The sequence below is a fragment of the Gobius niger genome, assembly GCF_951799975.1.
Source record: "Gobius niger genome assembly, chromosome: 2".
Lineage (NCBI taxonomy): Eukaryota > Metazoa > Chordata > Actinopteri > Gobiiformes > Gobiidae > Gobius > Gobius niger.
In genome coordinates this window covers 15,646,000-15,669,736 of record NC_136853.1, presented here as the reverse complement: position 1 = coordinate 15,669,736, position 23,737 = coordinate 15,646,000, and the positions used below count along the sequence as shown (strand labels likewise).

The 23,737-nt window shown below is 41.4% G+C and overlaps 1 protein-coding gene and 2 long non-coding RNA genes across 3 annotated transcripts in view; 1 reads left to right on the top strand and 2 right to left on the bottom strand.

Annotated features, from left to right (window-relative positions):
- LOC306982739 (transmembrane protein 132C-like) overlaps positions 1–23,737 on the bottom strand; it is a 180,473-nt gene that overhangs the window by 2,178 nt on the left and 154,558 nt on the right. Inside the window, exons 6-9 of the mRNA XM_079582565.1 lie at positions 16,510–16,653; positions 10,254–10,462; positions 7,320–7,617; positions 494–685 (exon numbers count right to left, since the gene is read on the bottom strand). Of these exons, the coding sequence (XP_079438691.1) occupies positions 494–685; positions 7,320–7,617; positions 10,254–10,462; positions 16,510–16,653 (843 nt within the window). The remainder of the gene's footprint in view (positions 1–493; positions 686–7,319; positions 7,618–10,253; positions 10,463–16,509; positions 16,654–23,737) is intronic.
- Positions 17,328–20,535, top strand: LOC306983005. Its single transcript, XR_013794250.1, has 3 exons — positions 17,328–17,751; positions 18,362–18,952; positions 19,838–20,535. It is a non-coding gene; the product is annotated as an uncharacterized lncRNA (long non-coding RNA).
- Positions 22,151–22,944, bottom strand: LOC306983007. The gene is made up of 2 exons (XR_013794252.1): positions 22,846–22,944; positions 22,151–22,561 (listed from the first exon to the last, which is right to left on the bottom strand). It is a non-coding gene; the product is annotated as an uncharacterized lncRNA (long non-coding RNA).

Genomic DNA, 23,737 nt, shown 5'->3' with positions numbered 1-23,737 from the left:
GATGCCCAAAATAGCTTTGTAATTTGCAATTTTTTTCCTAATGCATGGGAGTATGTGACATGGTGGAGGAGAGAGCGTCTTAATTGCAGCCGAATGCCTTATAGAAACAATCGGATGAATAGAATGACTATAAGTTCATTCTTTTCTCTTAGGGGAGAGAGAGGAACCCCCTTAATTTGCAATTGTAATGAACGGGAACAGAACCGCTCAGTGTTAGTTATGCAAATCGAGAAAAATGCTTCTCACATTCAAATCACCACAGAAGGAGAAATTACAATGATTATCACAAGACTCCTAATAACCTTGAATTCCAACAATCGGTCATTGCAGTGATGTGGATGGCAAGTGAGTGACCTGAGCAGTGATTATATTTCTACTGAAGAATACAGAATATGGGATATAATTAAGCTGATTTTGTTGGCTGAAATGTTAAATATACAACTAATATGCACAATCTAATTCGGAAACACACAAACAAACATGGCGGTGGTACCTGTTTGAGTGACTGGATGACCTCCTCTGTGGTGGCCGTCGCGACGATGGCTCTGTTGCTGCCCGGGCTGAGCTGCAGAGACAGCGATAGCCCAGACACCAGCTGCACCCCCAGCTCTGTCACACTGACTTTATCATCGACCACCCGGACACTCCTCTCACCCAGGACCCGCGACGTCAGAGGGGACAGCACCTGCAATCACGGCGAAAACAACATCTGAAAATACGTATGTGAGTTTCATTACTATCACCTTGTAATTACTAGCTTCAGTTTTACAAAAGTTGGGGCCAAGTAAGAATTTGCCTACCCATGTTATGTTATGGGGCACTGTAGGCCATTTTTGGTAGTGGTGGTCGTCTCAAGTGATATAAAATGGACGCACCGAGTCAGTGAACAGTCAGCTGTACCCCTGATGTTTACTCTGTTGGTGCTGTGCCTGATGAGGCGTTGCTTCTAAACCCAGCACATCTCAAACACACTTTGTCCCAAGAGAGAGAGAGAGTGAACTAGACACAGATTACAGCTCCAATTAGCTTTGGAATGATGAAATAAAGACATCAGTGTTTCCTGTTAAAGTGCATTAATAATAGGATGGATGAATGGATGAATGAGAGCCTTCACAAACATTAATGACAGAGCAGAGTAAATAATGTCATCCAATCACATAATGTCAGTGTGAAGCCCAATGGAGCGCTTAATGCTCTGCAAACGATATGTTAAGAGCGTTTAGGGACAGGCAGCATTATTTTGTGACATTAAGCGTGTGCATTTGTGTAAAAAATAGTTAGTTATCAACAGCCTGAATAACAATCCTGCCTTTATGTTGCCTTTAAAGCAGTACTCAGTAAGTCATGCCCCTAGAGGCCCCAAGCGCCACTGCAGGTGTCGTAGCAGAAAAGACAAATGGGGAGAGGGACATTGTACATCAAATTACACAATGGAGATATTTTTTTTTCACTCAAACTTGGCTGTAAATACTGTTTAAGTGGTGCTAGCCCGCAGTTAGCTTTTCCCGATAGCCTGTTAGCTTCTTCTTCGTGATTCCATTAGTGTGTATTGGTGATTCCTACCCAGTGCATGAAAGCTGCAAGTGTGGTTTTCTGGCCAGAGACACCGGGGGGGGATGAAAGACCCACTAATCATCCCATCAATACTTGTAATACCCCAGAGGGACTATGAAAAGTTTCAAGTTTAATGGTTTTGTATAGCTCAATATCACAACAGAAGTCGCCTCACAGGGCTGCACCAAACATTAAGGCAATAAAACAGAGCAATAAATATGACAATTAAAAGTTAATTAAAAGGTGAATCCAGGCAAATATAATGTCCAATAGGAGGTAGCGACGAGCGGCGTGGGTGTCCCCTGTCCTTAGACTCTCTAGCACAGCAAGGAAAAACTCAAAAACCCGGCAGGAGAAAAGAGAAACCTTGGGGAGAACCACAGACGGAGAGATCCACTCCCATGGACGGACAGGCTATAGAGACCCAGGGCCGAAGGATCCCTCAGCAGACGGGCCAAGATTGCAGATTTATTAAGGTTAACAAGTTACTTTGTACTGCTTTAAAGTGCATATGACACATTAGTTACATTGTTTTTGCAAGTTTTTTTTTGTTTTTGTTTGGCCATTTTTTGGATGTTTGTAGTTTCACTTCCTTATTGGACACTGACAGGAAGTGACATAGATGAAGGCAAAATTTAAACTGTTAAAATGTTACCCTTATCTATGTCACTTCCTGTCATCAGCTTAAAGGGACCAGAAGGAAGTTGTCATTTTTATGTCTACTGCCATCTCAGGTCTGAAGCGTAACTGCAGTTTCTATATCAAGCTCCTGCAGTATTTTAGTAGCCTGGGAGTCCCCATGCTGCTCGAATCATTTGGAACTGCACAGCCGCCTGGGGACCATGACCAAAATCTTTGCATGGATTTGGGGACCAATCACGGAACGAGGACGGACGGCAAGACGATGACGCGCTATTTGACATACTGAAGCTTATAGTTTGTTTATAGATTAAAAAAAAAGTTTATTTACAGATTCAACATGACATCGGATACAATTAAGACATATGATAGACATTCGTAGCGCCCAATATACGGCTATGGCAAATCGTAAACCACACCTCTCCAACGAGAAAATGAATTGCTTGTCCCCAGACTAAATATAACTTGTGATATTTTGGTTTAGGATTTTAGAGGCAGTTGTGGTGAATAGGTTTGGGCTCATTCTGCACATTAGGACATGGCTGGAGCAAGCAGGGGGAGGAAAATACTTAATTTTAAAATTTTTAAACCGTCCGTCTAGTCCAGGGATGTCAAACTCATTTTAGGTCGCGGGCCGAAATTCAGCTCCCACGGCGGGTCGCGGGCCACATATAATAGAGAAAATGTTTCCAATACATGAATAATAATAAGCTGTGATTTGATCAAAGCCCCAACTTGACTGTAGCTTCATTAATGACAACGGCTTACACTTGTATTGCACTTTACAAGCCTGTGTCACAAGTTCCTGAAAGTGCAGTAGTCATTATTCATTCACTTGGTGGTGGTAAACTGTTATTGAAGCCACAGCCGCCCTGGGGCAGACTGTCCATTTACCACATGGCTACATAATGCGTTGTTCATATCCTGAGCTCTTATTATGTCAGTGCCCTCTGCTGGACACGTGTGGAACTCTATCCTTTTTTAAAATTAATGCCCCCTAGTGGCTAGAATGAGCATTCTGGTTATTCTTTAAAAATTCATAGCTCCGCACAGGAATGGGTTCAAGACTTGCTTTTTTTTTTTGACATACTCGTGGGCCGTATGTTTGACACCCCTGGTCTAGTCCCTTTCAAAATTCAAATAAAAATAACTTTTCTGCCCAACATGTCTTCATTAAAACTGTTGCTTCACTGAACTAAAAATGATAATTATGAAACTAATGAACTTGCAACTGTTATCCATCTAATTAGCACTTTAAGCTTTTTACTTCTTCTGTTGGATCCAACTGAGATCACGTTCACCTGCGACCGATCGGGAAATGTTTCATCCCTGCCCTGTCCACCCATCTTCTGAAAATGTTTTTTGGCAGGAAACGACAAACTTCGCTTTACCTCTGTTGCGCGTTTTCATTGCATCAAACTAAACTGAACGCGCTTTCCTCTGAACAAACATGCAAAGTTGCTCTCCCCTAAAGTGCCAGAGGTGTGAACACGTACATGGTTGTGCCTCTGTTGTGAGCAGAGAATCCCTCCTTTCCGTTCCAATTAGGCCCACAGTCTGTCCTGCAGCCTCCCCCACATGGCCACATTTACCAGCCATAATCAACTGTCAGCCCCCATCACCGCCTCATTTGTACAGCGCTCTCCCTCTATTCCTCCCTTTGGTCTTCCTCTTTTATCTTTTTTCCTCCCACACAGCCATGCTTGATTCTTTAAATATAACCCAATGCCTCTAGAAGCAAGTTAAATGTTCAGTCGCGTTTAGCGTACAGCTCGGTAGTGGCGCGGTAACGGGATGGAACTAATTATGGTAACTATATGGTAATTACTCTTGGAAACAAAACACACACCGCTCCCTCGGCGTTGTACTTTATTTCACAGTAAGATGCGTATTCATAACCTGCAGTCTTAACCTGTATGAAGGCTGTATTATTATTATTTGTTTGCCAGTTTCATTGTTTGACGTCTGTGTCATTTCTGGTCGCAAATTGTTCCTATTTATAAATCAGTAATATTGGCACCTCCCTGTGAGCGCTTCAAAAACAACTTGATTTGATTGAATTGCATGTAAGTATAGTCTTTTCTTGGAAACAGGGCCGCGATAAACAGAGACCAGAGGGAGATCCACAGCACAGCGGAGTCTCTACATGTGTTTGTTCTTGAGCCGCTGCTGCTTTTTTAGATGTGTACATATTTATATATATACTGTATATTTGGGATTTATACTGTTTTTGGACCTGTGAAAATGACAATAAATTCCGATTCTGATTTCAGTCATCTGTAGCCCACTGTGCAGCATGAAAAAACAACTTTGCCTCCATTGCAGTACACCTGAGAGTTTACATAGTTTACATAGACCAAAGCTGTTTTGATTACGCGCTTTAAATGTGGTAGAATTGCCGATAAATCTAACTGAGCACATATTTATCCCTCATCACTTCAGTAAGCAAGTCATTCCCATTAACATACTATTCATTTCTATGACCATTACATTACTATGCAGTGAAGTGTGACGTTACGTTCTTGATATGCAAAACAAAGAGGTGTTCTCCTCATGGAAGAAGTGGGCATTAAGTTTGTTTCATTTGGGTGAAACCAGTGGATATAATGTAATCATCATTGCACATTCTGTTTGTTCATCACAGTGAGCCTGAGCCCACACCAAGACCAGACAATGGCAGAAACTACCGCTACACAAACATATCCACCTCCTCTCTGCTGCTGGAGAAAGTCTTCCATCTGAATAGTTTACCATGTTTAGAAAACATTAAATAACATTGAGGAGTGCTGGTAAACTATTAGGTTTAAACATGCACTTAATAAAGCCCCAAAACAGGTAATGTTTTCTCATGTGGACTAGTAAGGCCATGCTATACAGAGAAGGACTTCTAATTTACTGTGAGAACAAAGGGATTCTACAAAGCATGAGTAAGTCCCAAAACAAACATTTTATATAAGTTACAGGAGAGTAAACCAAAATCACTATTGTTCCTTTGTTTGTTTCCTTAAATTGAATGAGTCATTTATGAAAATTGAAAAAAATACTTCCTTCCACACATCACAGGCGCCCGAGATGAACTAATAAGTCCACACATAGTGTTCTGGTTCTGCTCTCACGTGTCTCTGATTCTTCACACCCTGCTTTCTCTCTCCACTGGCCTTTCCCTTTTCTGAAATGTCATACGTTTCTCTCTTTTGATTTATCGAGAGCAGTCAGATCCCCTCTCCTGACCCCAGTCCTTTGTCCAATTTCCAAAAGTGTCATGTCTCACCTCAACCCTATTACCGAGACTGCGAGCTTCATATCCAGTGCGTGGGGAGATGCTTGGAGTGGACGTGCAGCTATAGCAGTCCCTCTCTCCCCAGTTTACAGGTGCTTCAGCCCACCTCCAGAGGGCAATTAAAGCTCCCCCAGTCTGCCCCCGTCTATTCTGAGCTGTCAGAGTCCACTGACATGATTCCTGTCCATGTCTCTGGGCATATGCTACGAGACTACGCACATTTCCCTGAAGCACTAACACAACATGGATGTTTTTCAGGAACATACAAGGGTGGGATCCTGTAATGCAGGTTTGTACTGGCTGCCAAAATACTTGCATGGAGATATAAGGGCTACTTCCTTTTCTACAATCTAAGGTAATAACACCCTAGGAGCACTTCGACTTTACGGCACGGACGTCGAAGTGCTCCAAAGGTGTTATTAAGCCTTACAATATAGTTCCCCTTTTTATCCACTTAGAAAATCGACATGTTTATTTTTGTGTGACTATACTTGGATCGTGTAAACGCTCACATAACCGTATTTCATTAGAGAAAACGTGGAAGAGCCTTGTACCCAGTTTGGGTCCATAGAGGAGAGGAGGAGAGGCTAAATGCTAACATGTGTTTTTGCGTCACTAATCGCATGTGTAAAGACCAGACAATTACGCATCAACTCGTCTAAGCTCAGGTAAGAACATATCTCAGTATGCAAAAACGGTGGCCTGTTCCTTTAAAAGTGGTTTATTGAGTATTTATCCCCGATGTAAAAGTTTGCTGATTCAAGTCAAGGAGTGGGCACTGTATTTTTCATTGCAAGATAATTGTCAGTGCCTTGACCAAGGTCTGTTAATTGGTAAGACAAATATGTCAGTTAATTAGTAGAAACAAATTGGTAGTAACCCTGCTTGGCTAATCTATTTGCAAACCTTTCACAAATGAATGCTCTCTTTAAACTGTTTTGTGATTCACCCCATCGTTTAACCTTTCAACTTAAGGGAATAACACGAGGCTTGAAAACAACACTGACATTATCAGATTAAATAGTCAAATCATTAAACACACTACAATTAGTGCTATTAACCTGCAGATTGCTTTCATTCAGAGACTCCCTGACCCTTGGTCAGGACTGAAGTGACAATAAGGAATACAACATAAATGTCAAGGCTCCTTGTTATATTATATACATATTGTTGAGCAGAAGCTTATGACTTATTTCTCAATATTTCTAATCATCAACATTGAGGAAAAAAATAAAATAAATTTAAAACCCCATCAAACACCACTGTCTCAACCTGAAAATCTGTGAGAATTAGAACATTTATCCCGTTTCCAAATCCTGCAAAGCCAGGCTCTGATGTACTACCCTTGATCTGACCAGCGACACTGCTAACGGCACTCTATAAACACAGAATCTCAGTCAGCACTGGACTGCACACACTCCTTCCACTATAAACTGAGATTATGATTCCGGGCCATTACTTTAACAGCGTGTAGCTCTGTCTTGTAAAAGCCAAATTTACGTTTATCGGCAGCGGGAGAGTGCACGTGGCTCTAGAGATGAGTGGGTGGCAGGGATAAACAGAATTCTCTGTTGTGTCAGAGTCATGAAGAGAGGGGAAGCTCGAGACTTTTATTGGAGAGTACGGTAAGAAGGCATGTCGCTGTGTCAGTCCATGATTGGCCTAAGTGTTTGTAGCAGACTGCGATCGATAGCTGCCTTTGTTAGTGTCTCTCTCGCCAATGCAACAGTGGCGTGCAGTTTCAAATTACGCCTGCCTTTGTATAACTGTTTTTGTCTCGCCAATAACATTTTTCAAAGTCCACTTGACTAACTTCACGGAGGAGACCAATTATCTATGTTTTTACCTTGACTTTGGTAGTACCAGCGTTCATCCCAATGAGGATCTGTCCTTCCGTCAGCAGGACCACACTGGGCTCGTCCACTCTCAGGAAGTCCTTGACGTGCTGCGTGACTTCCACCTGCCAGTCGGAGCCGAGCAGGAAGCGTGGCTGTCCCGGGCCATCCTCGTCTGCTCCTCTGATGTCTGCCTCTGCCACAAAGTGAGTAAGAACCCGCAGAGTGGTGCTCTGGTACTGGGGCACACAGCCTCCTTCCGCCCTCTCCGTGGCCTGCTCCTTCTGGTCATCAGTCACACGCTCATACCTAACGCCAGTCAAAACAGGACAGATGGAGGACACTGGGTAAACGGTAAGGCACAGACGAGTTAGTCTTGGAATGACTAGCATGACTAACGGTGAGACAGTGTTCTGTTCATGTGGCAGCAGCAACATCCAGTCGACTACCAGCAGCGCCGTTTTCTCAAAGGTTCAATAAAAGTCTGACTCAGAGTTATTTTGTTCCTTTTCAAAATGCAATACGTGGACTCATTTCGTTATTAATTCATACCTCAGTCACACAATAGTGGTGTTTAGCTCTTTTTGTAGCCACACTTTAGGTCCTATGTATTGACTCATGAATCAGCCATTCACATAAATGGGAAATGTTCAATGTTATTGTAAATCAAGACAATTAATAGCTATGGGCGGCAAAGGACACGGAGAAAGGAATAACAAATAGTTGCACAAGTGTTTTTTATGCTCTTTTTTGTCCCAGCACTGTGAATCATTTTATTACTTATTTTGCACAGAAATGTCCCTTTAATGGCCATAAAGGGTCTATTCATTTAATACAGAGAAACTTTGAGCCTGATCTACCTGTCTTGCTTTTGATTTCTCTCAAAGGGCGAGCAACAGTTCACAAGATGTTTGTAACTTCCTCTTTGAAGACACCACTCATGTAATAACAAATAGTTGTTCCCAGATGGTAAAGGTCAGTGTTGGGAACAGTGTCAGTAGGTTTTAGATTAAATTGCATTAAATTACAGGTTAGCATCACTGCTAACCGGAGGGACAGCCTCATCTTTGGACACATGGCTGCAATAGGTGTACACTACACTCCATATATTAGCTTCAGACATAAAACAGAATGTAGTTTTTGTAATGTATTTCCTCTGTACTCCTGGTATAAACACTTTTTTATCTTTTTCCTTTTGTTGTTGTACCATTTTAGATCTTACCAGCTGAAGTCTGGTCACCTCAGACTACATCTCTAGCATTCATTTCCAGGCTGATTTCTCTGTGATCAATTTTTCAACTCCACTCTCACTCTCACCTTTCTTCTTGTTCTTTGCCAACTCTGCTCGGTACAAATCAGCTGGCTGCAGAGACTGACACTGACAGCCTCTATTAGGTTTAATGAGGCATGGCCGCTCAGGCAGAAAAACAGGCTGACAGGTTAACATGCTGTGGCCCAATGGCTTGGCTTAGTTCCTAACCTCTGTTCTCCGCCCCCTCAACCTGGCCCGCTGTCCGCACTGCAGAGCGACGCCAGTCCATGAGTTCCAATTGTGACCAGGATGACATTAGTGAAGGAGGCACAATAGAAAGGCCAGGTCGCGCTTGTATTATGGAGGGACAGGAGGGCCGAGGTGTCACACAGTAATGAGGAGGCTAATGGCTCCAGGTGAATTGTGCACTCTGTCTACACTATATCTCAAGCATAGAGAGGACGAGACATTTGTATATGAATCAATCTTCAGTGTATTAGTTCAGTTGAAACAAACACCACCATCATCATCATCATCATCATCATCATCATCATCAGTCTGGGCTTTTCCAGACGGTCAAAGTCCCTTTACTTTGTGCATTATTAATTCACAGCAGACTTTGGGATGGCGAGCTACGTTCGTTGTCTCAGCGGCCCTGGGGTCGAAGCGACGCTGCCATCTGCTTCTCTGACCGCCACCACTCACACTGTTGTTCCTTGGCAGTCTCCCATCCAAGTACCAAGCAGGCCATACCCTGCTGAGCTTCTGAGATGGGCAGAGCAAAGGCGATACTTCTATGATCTACTAATTATGGCTTTGTTCAAATATTGCCCAATGCCTTTCCCCGTAGGTCGGTCAGGTTGGCCCATAGTGGCAGCATGTGGAAGTGCGGTGGGTCAGGACTAACCCTCAATCTGATCTATGGAATTTAATTGTGTATTGAGAATATAACAACCTCAGTAGTACAACATATTTTCCAGCCTTATACTTGACCATGATTTTCAATACTTAATCATATTTATTGAGCTATGAACTGCTTTGACATATTTTTCCACCAATAACCTGGCTGTTAAATCAAAGAGTAAGCACAGAATGTATAATCACAACTGAAAAAATCTAATATGTCCAAATAACTAAACAAACATCCATAAAAATAAAAATAAATCATACATTTAGAAAAGGCTTTATCCATTTCCGTTTTTGACACATATATATTTAGTCAAGTTTCATTTGGAAACATCAAATATAAGAAACCTTACATTGCACACCCCTTCTCCCTATTCATGAGCGTACATCAAGAGTCACATGTCCAGGCAGTGGTGAGGTATTAGTGGGAGTTAGTGTTAGAGTGCCACCGTGTGGGATGTGGGTCAATAGGAACTGGATCAGGATCACAGCGCTGTCATTTATGTGTTTACCAGTCGCACGTTTTATGTGTAATTGAATTCAACAATGTCTTTCAATGCCAAAAGTTAATTATTCCAACAATACAATTTACCCCTTTTACCCACATAAAACATCACACAATATAGCTTTGTTAGTTAAAATACATTCTCAAAAAGTTAAATTAAACTAAACTGTTTTGGGGAAGATGTAGGTTCAGGAGTTTTGCAGGGATGACACTCATTCCTCGATCAATTGTAAAGCACAACTACTATTAACAGCGCTTAAAAAGTAAGGGTGCCATCTATACCTCCTGTTGCCCATGGTAACGGGCACTCTCCAGCCCTTGATCTGACTGAGCTCCGGGTCAGCCACATCGATGAGCAGAGGGAGGCGGGGCATCCACACGCTCATCTCCAGCTGCGTGCTCAAGAAGCTGTAGGTGAAGTTCAGCAGCACCTTCCGACTGCCGCGGCTCTCCTTTCCATTCACGTACACGTAGTCGCAGCGCTCTGACACCTGGGGACAACAGCGAGATTTATACATTCAAGTTTGTGTAATCAGTTTATGACCTTTTTGTAGGACTTTGCCACTATAGACAGAGCATTTGTTAGCAAGTCTCTTAATACAGCACATTTCTAGTGATGGCTTTGTCTAAATTAGTTGGGCCGTCTGACCATAGATATTATATACAAGAGATAAACGGTCATTCCACCCAGCTGAGTGAAGTTGGCTGGCCCCCCTTTTAATTTTGAGCCATTTTCTAACTTAATGGGCAGGGTGACCTCAGATAGAGGCATAGATACAGACGGCATTGTGCCATAGAAGGGGGCGTGGCCTCACCGAGGGGGAAAACAGAATCTTTTTTTGCCATTTTCTGGCAAAATATAAACTTATTTATCACATACAAATAAGGTCAAGTCTAAATCGGGAACATATGGATATTTTTTCACAGCAGAGTGTTCCGTTGAAGCGAGCAACAAGTGTTAGCATGAAGCACGGATGCATCGATTAGCATTCTCTGTTATTTATGTATTTATGGGCTGTTAAACCACTTCGCTCCTCTCCGTGTCTTTGTCACTCTTTGTCTTTAGTAGAAAACCATGTTCATAATTCAGCATTTGTTAACATAGTTTTTTTTTTTAATAATTAGAGAAAGTTTAGATTTTTCTCCAAATTGTTTTCCCCCTAAACTGTTTTCAAACATGACCATATATGGGCGACTCCAGAGATCCCGTCTGTATCTATCTGACCAATAAAGCAATCACTGATAACTCAAAAACAATCACAAATGTCGCACAAATGAGATTGACATTTTTTCTATATTCATTTTGGTCTGATGAAGGGCCAGGTTCACGGTGGTATTCTGCCCCATTCATGGTAATGGTCCCGTGTTGTTCGTGAAAGACCATGTTCAATAAAAGGGTAAAAAGGAGTAAAGCCGGACCACATGGGTCACAGCTCTCTGTAGCCAGGCTTTTAAGCAATGCCAGGGAAGTGCAAAGACTCCACTGGACTCTGTTATGCAAAGTGTCTTTTGGAGTTGCCCCTGGCACCATGGACGTTTTGACCCAAATACTGCATATGATGAATACAAGTTACTTTGGCTGTTTTTCGGGTCCATATACAGCACAAGAACCCTATACAGATATGAGTTAAGGTGTTGAAGAACTTTGATAAAGGATTTACTCTTTCAATCCAGGCCAAGTTCATTTTGTTCAGAAAATAAGCCAGTCGTATCCTAACATAAAATCTACATCTTCACGCACACTCTGTCCCTGGATATATTTAGTCATCTTTTCCTTGTGCCGCTGGAGGGGGAGACAAGCTCTGACCTCAATGCAACCGCCAGTATTTAGTCTGCTCATTTAGTCAGTGCGCAGATGAAACTTTAATGTGCTGTCTGTAAAAAAGTGTTCGCAGGATGACTTTAGTCCAACTTAACAGATGGAGCTGAGGAGAGACAGACCTGCCTCTCCCAAACCAGAACATGATACGAGCCCAGCCTAAAACGCTGATTGGCTCGCTTCAGTACATCTCCCCTTTCATTTTCAGATGTGTGTCCAACATGGAGGAATGATACACCATGTACATCAGAAGCATCTGTCGCAATCTTCAAAGTGCCTGTATCTACAAATCAAATGTAATTTTTTGCACCCGTCCTCAGTAGAACTTTTTAACAAGCTGTTGCTGAATTATGCTTGTAATCAGCAGATGGAATTCAATCGCGACGTCCAATTGACTCATGTTATTATTGGCTGACATAGGTTTTAATTTTCCACATGTCCACTAGTGTAATACAAATGCATTTCCGCCCCCCCTACAACTTTTGTGAAAAAAGTGATTTGGTCAAAAACCCTTCCTTTACATGAGCTTCTGATGTCTCGTCATCTGTTACAGCTACAGTCTTCTATACAACAGTAATGTATAAAAGCAAGTTGTTTATCTGCACCAATGAATAATTACAACATATTACAGAAAAGAATAATAATTGAGGATTTAGCAAGGCCCTTTCGCCGTATTTATTATAAGCAAATTGAACTGAACTTAACCCCTTATACCAGCTACATGTGAGACAACCAGCAAAAACTCAAAAGTACGTGGAAGCTCTTTTGAAGAAAAACAGCGACAAACCTTTTTGTATTCATAACCAATAAAGAGTAATTTGTGGATAAATGAGTCACAATCTGTGATTCTTGGAGTGGGTGGGATTCGTGGATAGAAGACTGTGACACAGTTTTGAAACACATTTAAAAATAGTGGCAACCACTATTTGTCATGCGTTGTCTACAAATGGCAGGAAACGTGCAGCTAATTGCTGTACTAAATGCTTGCAGCTACTTTACATCATACTGGTTTAGTACACACATGTAAGAGTACTCACTACTGTGTAATAGTAAAGGCACATTGATGCTAGTTCTTATGCATTAAAAGAGAGAATGAACTCTCACAGCTTGACTGCCTATGCTGATGTTTTGCAACTACAGACAGAAAAAGGTAGTCTGTAAAAGCTTCAGGCAAAATCCAAACAGCATGTTACTGCGAGAGCACAGATGAAGTGGAACAGAGAGCGCCCCTGGCACTGAGGGCAGTGAATGATATGGCTGTACAGGTGAGGAAAATGGAAAACTTTACTGCTGTTTTGAGAGCTCAGAATCATGGGCCACTTGCCTCTCTTACCAAGAAACTGTGGGCTTAGAGAAGGCGTCAAGAGCCACATTCTCTTTACACGCGATGCAGGTCTTGGTCTGTGAGGAAATGTCTTAATATGGTCGCATTACAGTCGACTCTAATTTGGTTCAGAACCCGGGCAGTAAACAATAAAAAAATCATTGTTTTTGTAACACAATAGATTCTTCACAATATATTGTTCTAAAGACAAGACTTCCATGACAGAGATATTAAGAAGAACCAGTACATGCAGTAATCTCTGTAATGGACAGTATACACATTACTTTGAGATGCAGTCGGTTCCACGTTTTGGACATTTAATACATTTCGAACAATTGCATACTTTTATTTAGATATGCCATCGTAATCTAGATGTCATCAGGATCTTAGATATTGTATCCAATCTATAAAAACTGACTAAAAATATTCAAAGCCTCTTGGATGAAGCGAAAAAATCTTCAATTCACAGAATAACCTCGGTCCAAATGACTAAATATGACCGATTAGTAAAAGTAAGAAAAGTAAAAGTAAGAATTACGCTATTTCATGGATTTTAACATGCGATGGAATTAGCCAGGGCTTGTATGGCTCTCCCTGAAGCACAAACACTGCAGCCCAGTCTGTTTCAGTAACAGCTGGTCACGTGGCCACTTTTCTTCTTATCTTCAAATGAAGACAATTCTGTTGCAGGAGGATGGCTGACAATTCCAACCCTTTCCATGATGTGTCTGCATGTTTTACTTGTTGCTGTGCAGTCTGGCAAGATGCTGCTCAAACCTTACACCTCTAAAAGACACTTTGTCCCAAAAGAGAGAGTGAGCAAGGCATAGACTACAGTTCAAATTAGTTTAGGAATGAGGAAACAAAGACAGAATCCTGTTAAATTGCTTAAGGTACGGCCCAAGTTCTGTCATAGTTGAAATGCATCAAACAAACATTATCTCTAACAATATAGTGTAAAATATCTTCCCCAGTTTGTTTTGCTGTGTGTGTCAGCTCAGCTGTTCAGATGTTTATCAAATTATTAATGAAGATTAATTAAGAACTAAGAGTGACGGGCCACTACTTGCAAATGGAAACTTTCATTTCATGTCATATCACTTCTGAAATAAGTTTTGTTGCAGTAATTTGTACTGTTACATTTTAGGTATAATTTCTAGATTGTTTCCTCTTAAAAGGGACTAGATGGAAGTTTACATTTTTACACTCGCTACTGCCACCTCAGGTCATACGCGTAACTGCAGTCTCTACATTAAGCTCGTGCATGACGGCATGGACCCGACAACTTTTTGAGTGACAGTGCAGGATTTTAGAGGCAGTTGTGGTGAACAAGTACACACTAGGACATGGCTGGAACATGTAGGGGGAGGAAAATGCATAATTTTAACATTTTTAAACTCCGTCCAGTCCCTTTAATAGTCACACATCCATAAGCATAGAATTCACAAACACTGATATAAAACTCTTTGCAAAGCTGTTTCAAATGTCCCGGACAACTTCTCCAAAATGTTTACTATGCAAAAAACGAAAAAAAAAACCTGTTTCACTCTTAAAGTTTGATTTACAAACTTTATAAGACTGATTGAGTGTATAGGATTTTTCAGTCCCGCGCCCACCCGCACCCGTATGGGGGGCAAGATGGGGACGTTTGCACTGCAGGAGTCCTTACCTGCGGGCTCCACAGAGCGAGAGAAAAGTGCTCTCTCCTTCCGAAAATCATTCTCCAGCTGAAGTCCAAGCTGGTTGGCATGAAGGAACCAATATAATATATAGGCCTATCCTCCATGAAAAGAGAATGAATAAATTAAATGAAAAATGATTTAGTTTATTTAGTATTAATATTATCATTATTTTGAATATATGTAATGACTATTTATTGTGGACATCTGTCACTTATCCATCACTTTTTAAATGTTCACTCAAAGGTGCTCAGTCAGCAGCACAGATTGTGTTCACTCAGTAAACTCACTTCCATTCAGTCTCACATTTGCAGCACTCATAACACCCTCATGTTTCTCATGGTAAATCAGGTGCAACACGACCACAGAATAGCACTTGCTCATTTTTAGAGCTACTCACGATTTAGCACCTGGCTTAGTAAATGAGGCCCAACATGTTTATCTGACAAAAGCAATTGTTTCCTCAAAACATTGAAAATCAGTGATTTGGAGAGAAGAGGTACTGGCTTGGCAGGGGAGGTCAGTATTGCAGTGTGTGGTGCTACTTCACTGGATAATTAAACCCTCAGAGATCTGTGTCTGTGCTTCTATCTGATCTGCATAGAGTCTACACACACATCCGCTCCATAACAAAAGGCTCTTATCACATCCTCTCACACAATCCAGAACAAGTTCATAATATTCTCCCGTGCACTCTTCCTTTAGCCTAATCTGTTATGGACATGCTACAAGACAGATATCATCAAGGACCCCCGAGCTTCATAAATCATTGTAAGAGCGGCTTCTCATTGCAAGTGAAATGCTTAACAAAACTGTTACTTTATGTCTGTTTCATTGTGTTTCAAGGCATTGAAATAAGAAAAATCACCCCTAAAATAGAACTAAATAACGACTTGTACAATATGCAAAGGTTTTTCAAATCGTCAGCTGGACTGGGATGATTGAGTTGAAGATGTCGCTCTTCTATCTTCAGAAGCTTTTTCTTGTTCTTGTAGTCAGAATGTAAGGCCTGCTATAATCACCTACTGCACTTGTTCACGGTTTAACTAATTAGAATGCTTTTCATTCTGGCCTGGCCAAAACTGGACGGTGTGAAGGTCTGTTTTGCCTTCACGAAGGCCTGTCATTCCCTTGATCTGAGGAGTCCATTATAGGAGACAAATCCTGTCTTAGTCCCGCCCCTGTTGAGGCGGGGCCTGTGCTAGAATTGCCCACTCCTCTATCAAACCATCTTTAGCGTGAATTTTGACCTTGCGATTATCAAATGTGTGGTTGGTGACCTAGATGGAGATGTACAGCTGACTGGTGGCCACTGCTGCTTCCCCTGCTATGCTGGTACATTTGTTTGTGCAGAGGTTGCTTCATTTGCCCACTGTTCTTATTGCTGTGCTCTTCCCAACATTGAAAGGAATAGGTTTACTGGATGAACTCTGTCTCAAGGAGTTGATTTGCTTTAAATCAGCTGGGATTTCTGAGACAGCTCTTGATCAGAGAATGTGAGTAGAGCAGGCGCACACATCCAGGGTTTAAAGCGAGCATGCTGGACCCAAAGAGATGAATAGGAAAACAAAAAGTTCCGCACCGCTCAAGTTAGCTCCCACAGTTTTATTGCTTGCACCAAGTCGTGGCGTTTCGGGCGTTAAGCCAGCCCTCCCTCCGACATCTTGTGCCTGTACACGTTCACAGTCAGCTGCTCAAACCTCACGGCCCACTGACCTTGATGACCTGTTCATCTGTGGATCTGCACTCCACTGACTCGGTAACATCAGCCACGGCTCCGTCTGTTCCAACGGTGACCACCTTCACCGGCACGGCTACCGTCCGACCAGTGAGGACCGCTGTGTTCAGGATCTCTGTGTCCTATAAAGACAGAGAGAGCGTGACCGTGGCATTATGACATAGGAGCAAATACAAGTCTAAATGAATGCGTTCCCCAAGTTATCAACACATCTGTTCATATTCCATTTATCAAACTAACTTTATAAAACCTCTTTATGAGTAACTGAGAAGATTTCACTTTATAATTTGGGTTAGACAAAAGTACAAAGTCAAGTGTAAGATTGTAGCTATTTTAGTGCTATCACCAGAGCCACTCGAGACACAAATGCCTTAAAGTGGAGTCATAGATAATGAGATTAATCAAGACCTTGAGCTCGTAGCGTGTTCGCTGTAGTAAAGATTTGCCATAGCACAAGACGTCTGTTCAACACAGCTTAGCGCTCGATAAAAGATTAGTAAAGTCGCAACTCTTTGACAGTGATCTCTCGGTTCCCTCTATTCACCAAAACCTGTCGTTGCATTTTGTGTTCTTTGTGGGAAAAATGTATTGAAGTCCATCCCCAGACCATTACACTATCTTCTTTTCTGCTATCATGGTGGTATTCTTGAGTCAGTATACTAGCACATGTACAGTATTGTAAATATCAGCCAACTCCTAGTAGAAAAAGGGCCTGTTGTAAAAAGATCTATTGACCCGTTGCGTGTAGTCACGTGATCATGTGACTGAGCCGGAACGGACGTCACGGAGAGCGACGGGAGTCAGGACGGAAGTGTTACACTGAGGGAAAGATCCAGGATTGCGATTGTTGTTTTTGTTTTGGAGATAAAGCCATGGCTTCAGCAAGTCCGAGCGCGGTGGACTTATCAGCTGAAGTAGCACATTTAGTCGGGACTCACAGGCAGAGATATATACAGAAGTTAGCGATAGCTAGCTTGCCAACAGACCCGTACCTTCTCGCTCCTGCCTTGTTTACGGATTTGATCAAATCGCCAACTTTGCCAGAATTCACCCCTCATGATTTATACCATTATGTCGTAAACGGTGTATCTCCTTATACTGGAGCTGATTTAAAAGCTTATAAAAGTCTTGACGCTTACCAGTTTTTTGTTGCTGGCTGGGTCACCGCGACGAGATGCTACTGTCACACTGGAGGGACACTGTATCTCATAATGGCAAAGGTAAGACCTACTCAATCAATGCTTATTAATTACAGTATATGTGTTAACACGCACGCCTTTAGGCTTTTTGGATCAATATTATTTTTACAATAACCCACAGATAAGCATGTGCACTGTGTTGGGGGGTAACGTATTACAAAAGTAGCGAGTTACAATTTTGTTTAACTTTTTTCAGAAACTAAGGAATATAACATAGCTATTACTTATACAAAATACAGGAATATACTAGTCATTACAATTCAAGTAACTCGAGTTACAAGAGCTTTTAAATGTATGAAGGAAAAAATGCCAAACAAGTTGGACACTGGTGAATAAGATCTGCAGCCTGTAGTTAATGTCGTCTAAACAAAACACAAGAGAATGGAGGAAAGCGCATGAAAAGGAAATCTCTGACTGTACTTTTGCTCGGTGGCTTCATTACTATATTCAGTTTATATTTTGCAATTTTTTGTAATGTAGTGTAACTCGGCTACATTTTTAATACAGGAATATGTAATACAAACAGTAAAGCTGTAACTACTAATCTAGAATATATTCCATTTTTTAAGAAACTTGACTAACACTGTCCACCACTATAACAATATAAAGTCTCTTTTATTTATCATTTCAGGTTCATCACAGTCAGTCTCTGTCTGAAGCTCCTCTCAAGCCCTGGGTGTCGGTCAAAAAGGATGGAACAGTAATGTGTGGCCACTGCACATGCAAAGCAGGTCTGGGAGAAGTGTGCTCTCATGTCACAGCGCTCCTCTACGCACTTGACTCGGGGGTGAAACGTTTAGAGGATAAAAGTTGCACCGATGGACCTAGGCAGTGGGGCCTTCCTCCTGTCCAAACAGGCAAAGCTCTTTATGAAGAAGCAACCGCAATTAACTTTTCAAATCCAGCCAAGAAACATGACACAAACACCAAATCCCATACAAGACAACCTGAAAAGAAAAGAGCGAAAAGAGATGTGTCTACGGCTGCCATAGAAAAATTCTATAAAGATCTGGACAATGCGGCCCCAACAGCATCAGAGAAGAGTGGCCTCCTGAGGGTATTGCCAGAGTACTGTAAACAGTTCGTGCCAAAGGTGATTTCTCTCAAACTACCAAAGCCTCTGACAGAGTTATACAAGTCTCATAACCGCGGGTTGTCTGCCTCTGACCTCATGGTGAAATGTGATGAGGAATTCATGAACATGGAAGTCACACAGGAGCAGGTAACTGATTTTCTTAATCAACGCTATATATACTGAAATTTGATTTGCGATTGTTGTTTTAATGCTATTTTGAATGTTGTAGGCAGTAAAAGTAGAGGAAGAGACACGGCAACAGGGACAGTCCAGGCTATGGTTTGACATGAGAGGTGGCAGGGTGACAGCGTCCAGGTTCAAATCAGCAGCAAGAACCGACCCTACAAATCCTTCCAAATCTTTGATTAGGCAGATATGTTATCCCAACCAGGGCCGCTTTTCGACAGTGGCAACAAGGCATGTGTATGATGACACGAACATTCAAGACATGTTTTTATAGTGAAACTATGCTTACATCTTTCAAATCAAATATGAATTAGCACATTTATACGTCTCCTCCTGGAACCACCACCTTAACGTGGTGGAGGGGTTTGAGCACCCAAATGATCCTGGAGCTCTGTTGTTGGGGGCTTTGTGCCCCTGGTAGGGTCTCCCATGGATGGTTATTTACACGTGTTACAATGTTAAGGACATTTTCAGGGAACGGTCTCAGGAGCTTATAGGAAAATTGTAGTTAAATACTGAGAACAGGGTTTCTGCGGGTACAAAAAAATGTATTGAGCCAAAATCAAGGCTGTCATTCAAAAGCATTTAATTTATGGAAAAATTATGACATCACTCAACATATTTTACTGTATAAGTTCATTAAAAATACCAAAATGATGGTCTAAAACATGCTTTTGCTGAAATTTACCGATTTTTTTTTACATAGAAGTCACAATTATCTTTCCTCTTTTCGATGAAATGTTTGCAAATTCTAAGAAATGACATTAAAAAGCATTAAATTGAACTCTCTTCTGTCTGTATAAAAGGAAATGGTTGAAATCATAATAACTTGGTTTTCTTGTTTAGATGGGGATGCGAACATGAAAAAATAGCGAGGCAGACATATGAAGCCATCGCTGGACCACAGCATCAGGACCTGAGAGTTTGTGACTCCGGACTGCACATCAACCCTCGATGGCCATACCTCGGAGCTTCTCCAGATGCACTGCTTTCCTGCACCTGCTGTGGTAATGGTGTTTTGGAGATTAAGTGTCCACATTGTGCCAAAGGTGCTGGAGTTCTCGGTGCCGCAGACAAGAAGCATTTCTGCCTTGACAACACAAATGGGATTTACACACTGAGCAGAGATCACGCGTACTACTACCAGGTGCAAACTCAGTTGTTTGTGACAGAGCGAATGTACTGTGACTTCATGGTGTGGTCTGAATCAGATTTTTTTTTACAAAGGATTATTCCTGATAGTGTCTTCTTTACAGAAGCATTGCAACATGTAGAAATGTTCTATAGGGCAGCAATTTTACCTGAGCTATTGGCCAAAATATATACATGTCCAGAAATGCAACTATCAGACACCACACAGAGCACAGAGTCAGTGGTGGGAGAGAAGGAATAGTAAAGACAAGTTTATAATAGCTCTCTTCATGCTTGTTTACAGTGGTTTGTGTTAAGACTGTGCAATAGGTTGTGTTCACCTCAATATTAAACTGTAGGCTCTTAAGAATGTTGATATGTCACATGGAGGGCAACTGAAAATTTGTTGGCAGTAACTAATGTAACTGTTCATTTTTTGTTATAGTTTATTGCCAATTTATCTGTAATTATTGGGCCGATTCACATGAAAAATAAACTGTCACAAAGTTCAAATTCATATCATCCAACACATATGAACTATGGGCTAATAGTTTCCTCATAAAGGCGTAAAAAAGTGGAGAAACAATATTCAAAAACACGTGCGAGATGTTGGTCAGGTTTGTTTTCATTATTTTTTTTAGCTCTTCACCATATACTTGTTATGGAGCACAAACTTAAACATGTCTTGCTGACAGACAAGGTAATATACAAAACAAAGCAACGCACTTCACTGATTCAGCGGGAGAACCCTCTGTGAATTTGGACATATTCTTTTTGGGAATTTCTTTCATAAACTGTTTCTCTCTGTTGTATTGACACCTACCCTCCATCTGAAATAGAATTCCATAATGTGAACGCAACCTATTTGTAAAAAATGTATTCATAGTTCAGGTTTTAAAATCGATTTGTTTTAGCTACTAATTGCTGAAATAGTAAGATATTAACTGATCGGGTCTATATTTGGAATATACTGTTTACTGTCTATATGTCAATAATTGCAGTTCTTGCACAATGTTACCTGTTTTACAAAAACACACGTGTTCAATTTCATTTTTATTTATTGATGTGTGAAGTTACAGTACACAAATAAATTAGATTTTGCACTTTCTTCTTTCTTCTGATTTCATTTTACTAACTGTACAGTAGATGTGTAGTAAACATTTCAAGATGATTGTTAATCAGTTGGCACAACAGAAGGGCACAGGTTTGTTAGGGCACATGCTACTCTCACTATTTTGTCCAAAGTAGTGTACTTTGCATCGTCGCTGGTCAAAAGACTAATGGGCACCGGTCCATGCAACATTTTATACTTTGAGCGTGCTTGTCCAATGACCCTCTCAACATGTATGCGGACTGCTGCAAGTCTTCGGCTGTCTTCCAGTTCAACTGCACCCAGCTGCTTTTTGCCCCGTGTGAACGCAGGTGTTTCAACTTTGGCGCAGTACAGCCCGACTTGGTTCTGGATTGTGAAACCACGGTCAGCGAGGATTACATCTCCAGGTAGAAGGTGATCCAAAAAGCCACTGTTAGCTGTAATGTGTGCATCTGTAGTGCGTCCACCCCAGCCATTTGAGATGAAGGAAATTACGCCTTGAGGAGTAATGCTTATAAGGTATTTCATGGTGTTGTGAGATTTATATTGAGAGTATGTCTGTGCCCTTGCCTTCAGATCTTTTGGTTTATCCATGAATATCTCAAAACAATCTACAATTGATATACAATGTTTGAAGGATTTTCTAAAGCACATAGGCATAGATGTTTCGACATGCTCCCTTTCTGGCCATACCACACATGCTGGTACAAGGATATCATTGAGTACATTAATCACATTGGTAAAAACTCTGGAAACAGTGGAACTATGAACATCAAAAAGATAAGACAAAAGTGAAACCATCAAATTACCTCTCAGTCTCATTAAGGTAATAAGCAGTTGGTGGAAACTTGTCATGTGTTTAGTGTCTTTGAGGAATGGCTTTACTAGGTCAAAAACAGCCATAAACACTTCATACCTGTGTAGTCCTGTAAGTGTTTTTAGTTTTTCTTTGTTTTTGAAACTGTTTTGTTCAAGGAGGTGTACGCTTAGCTTCTCTTTCAGTGCAAATGTCTCACTTCGGAGAACCTGACACTCACTCTGAAGTACCTCAATGTACTCTGCACTGAGGTCCGTTTGGCACATCACATCACCATTGGAAGTGTCATTCTCACACATGTTAGCTTCATTTTCATGGTTCTCTTCAGGTTCAGTTGCCTCAACAGTGAGATTGACGAGTGCTCCAGTGTCTTCATTTTGAGATGACAGTAGCTTCCTTTTTCTCTTTATTTCTTGCCTGATACCATATTTCTGGAGAGTCTTCAGGGCATGTCTTCTGGCCGGAGACTTGGTGTGGGCAAATACAGATGGCACATAATCAGGTGACAAGGGGTCCTGGCTCTTCTCTCCTGGTAAAATAAATGAGTAGTTTAGTGATCATCAGTGTGTTAACCACTAATAGATCCATGGTTTACTGCTACTAAGAACAATTCAAATGTAACCACATGCACTATAATTGATACTGATAGTCCGTTACGAAATAAACAAACAAATCCAATGCGGCTGCACTTAGCAAAGCATCTGTAGGGACATATTTCAGTTACTGATTGTTGCTTATTATCTTTAACCTTCTTTTACACGCTATGATTGTGTCTTCTTGCTTATGGAATATATTTACGTTTAACCTTCTTACCTTGTAAAAAATGCTCGCTGCAAATACGTGAATACTTGGAGGGTTTCCAGTCCTTACGATTGATGGCTGCTATCCATCGTTGCCTTCTGTCTTGATTAGTAGGTATGTGATAAAAAGATAAATTGGGCTTACACCCTTGTCTGTTCACGCAGCCGACCGCGCAACAAGCTATGACCATCTTTACAACAACAAAAATCAACAAAATACAGGGCAACTTTGGCTAGTTTTTCACACAAACTTCGTTCTTCGTTAGCCGCGCACGGTTTGTTTTGACGTCTGTCGTAGTGGAGGGGCGTTCCAATGGGGGGCGTGACGTCACACGCATTGGGTGAATACGGTTTAAAGCATAGTCACTGGAAAGGAGGTGGCTAATTAAGCGCTCTTGTACTAAAAATACCATAAAAGGAAATTAACTCTAAAAGAAGAGAAGAGCAGCTGGGAATAAATATTGCCAAAGTAAAAATTCACCCTTTTAATGGGGCTGAGAAAGTTGCCTTGAAGTATAGGTCTGATGCTACTTCACATTAACTAAATATTGACTTTGGGGCGAGACTTGTAACAATGAATGCCCCATGTGGCCTTGAAGGATGGGTCAAATACAGAGGACACATTACTCTATGGGGACAGTGAAGTACAACCTTAACCTGCAGTATGTCTCACATGTGGCAGCAGATAAAGTGTCTCCCTGAATGCCTTCATTATTACTTAGCGCACACTGCTTTCTGCTGCCAACTCACACACAAATACCGAAGTCATAAAGAAAAAAAAAAAAAGCATGATCCTCCACTTTTCGTAAGAGGCTCTTTTTGGTGCGCAGAGACGAAAAGAGGAGCGAGAGAACAATCGATAAAAGTCCATTATGCTCTTGTGTGCAGGGGGTCCGAGGGTGGCT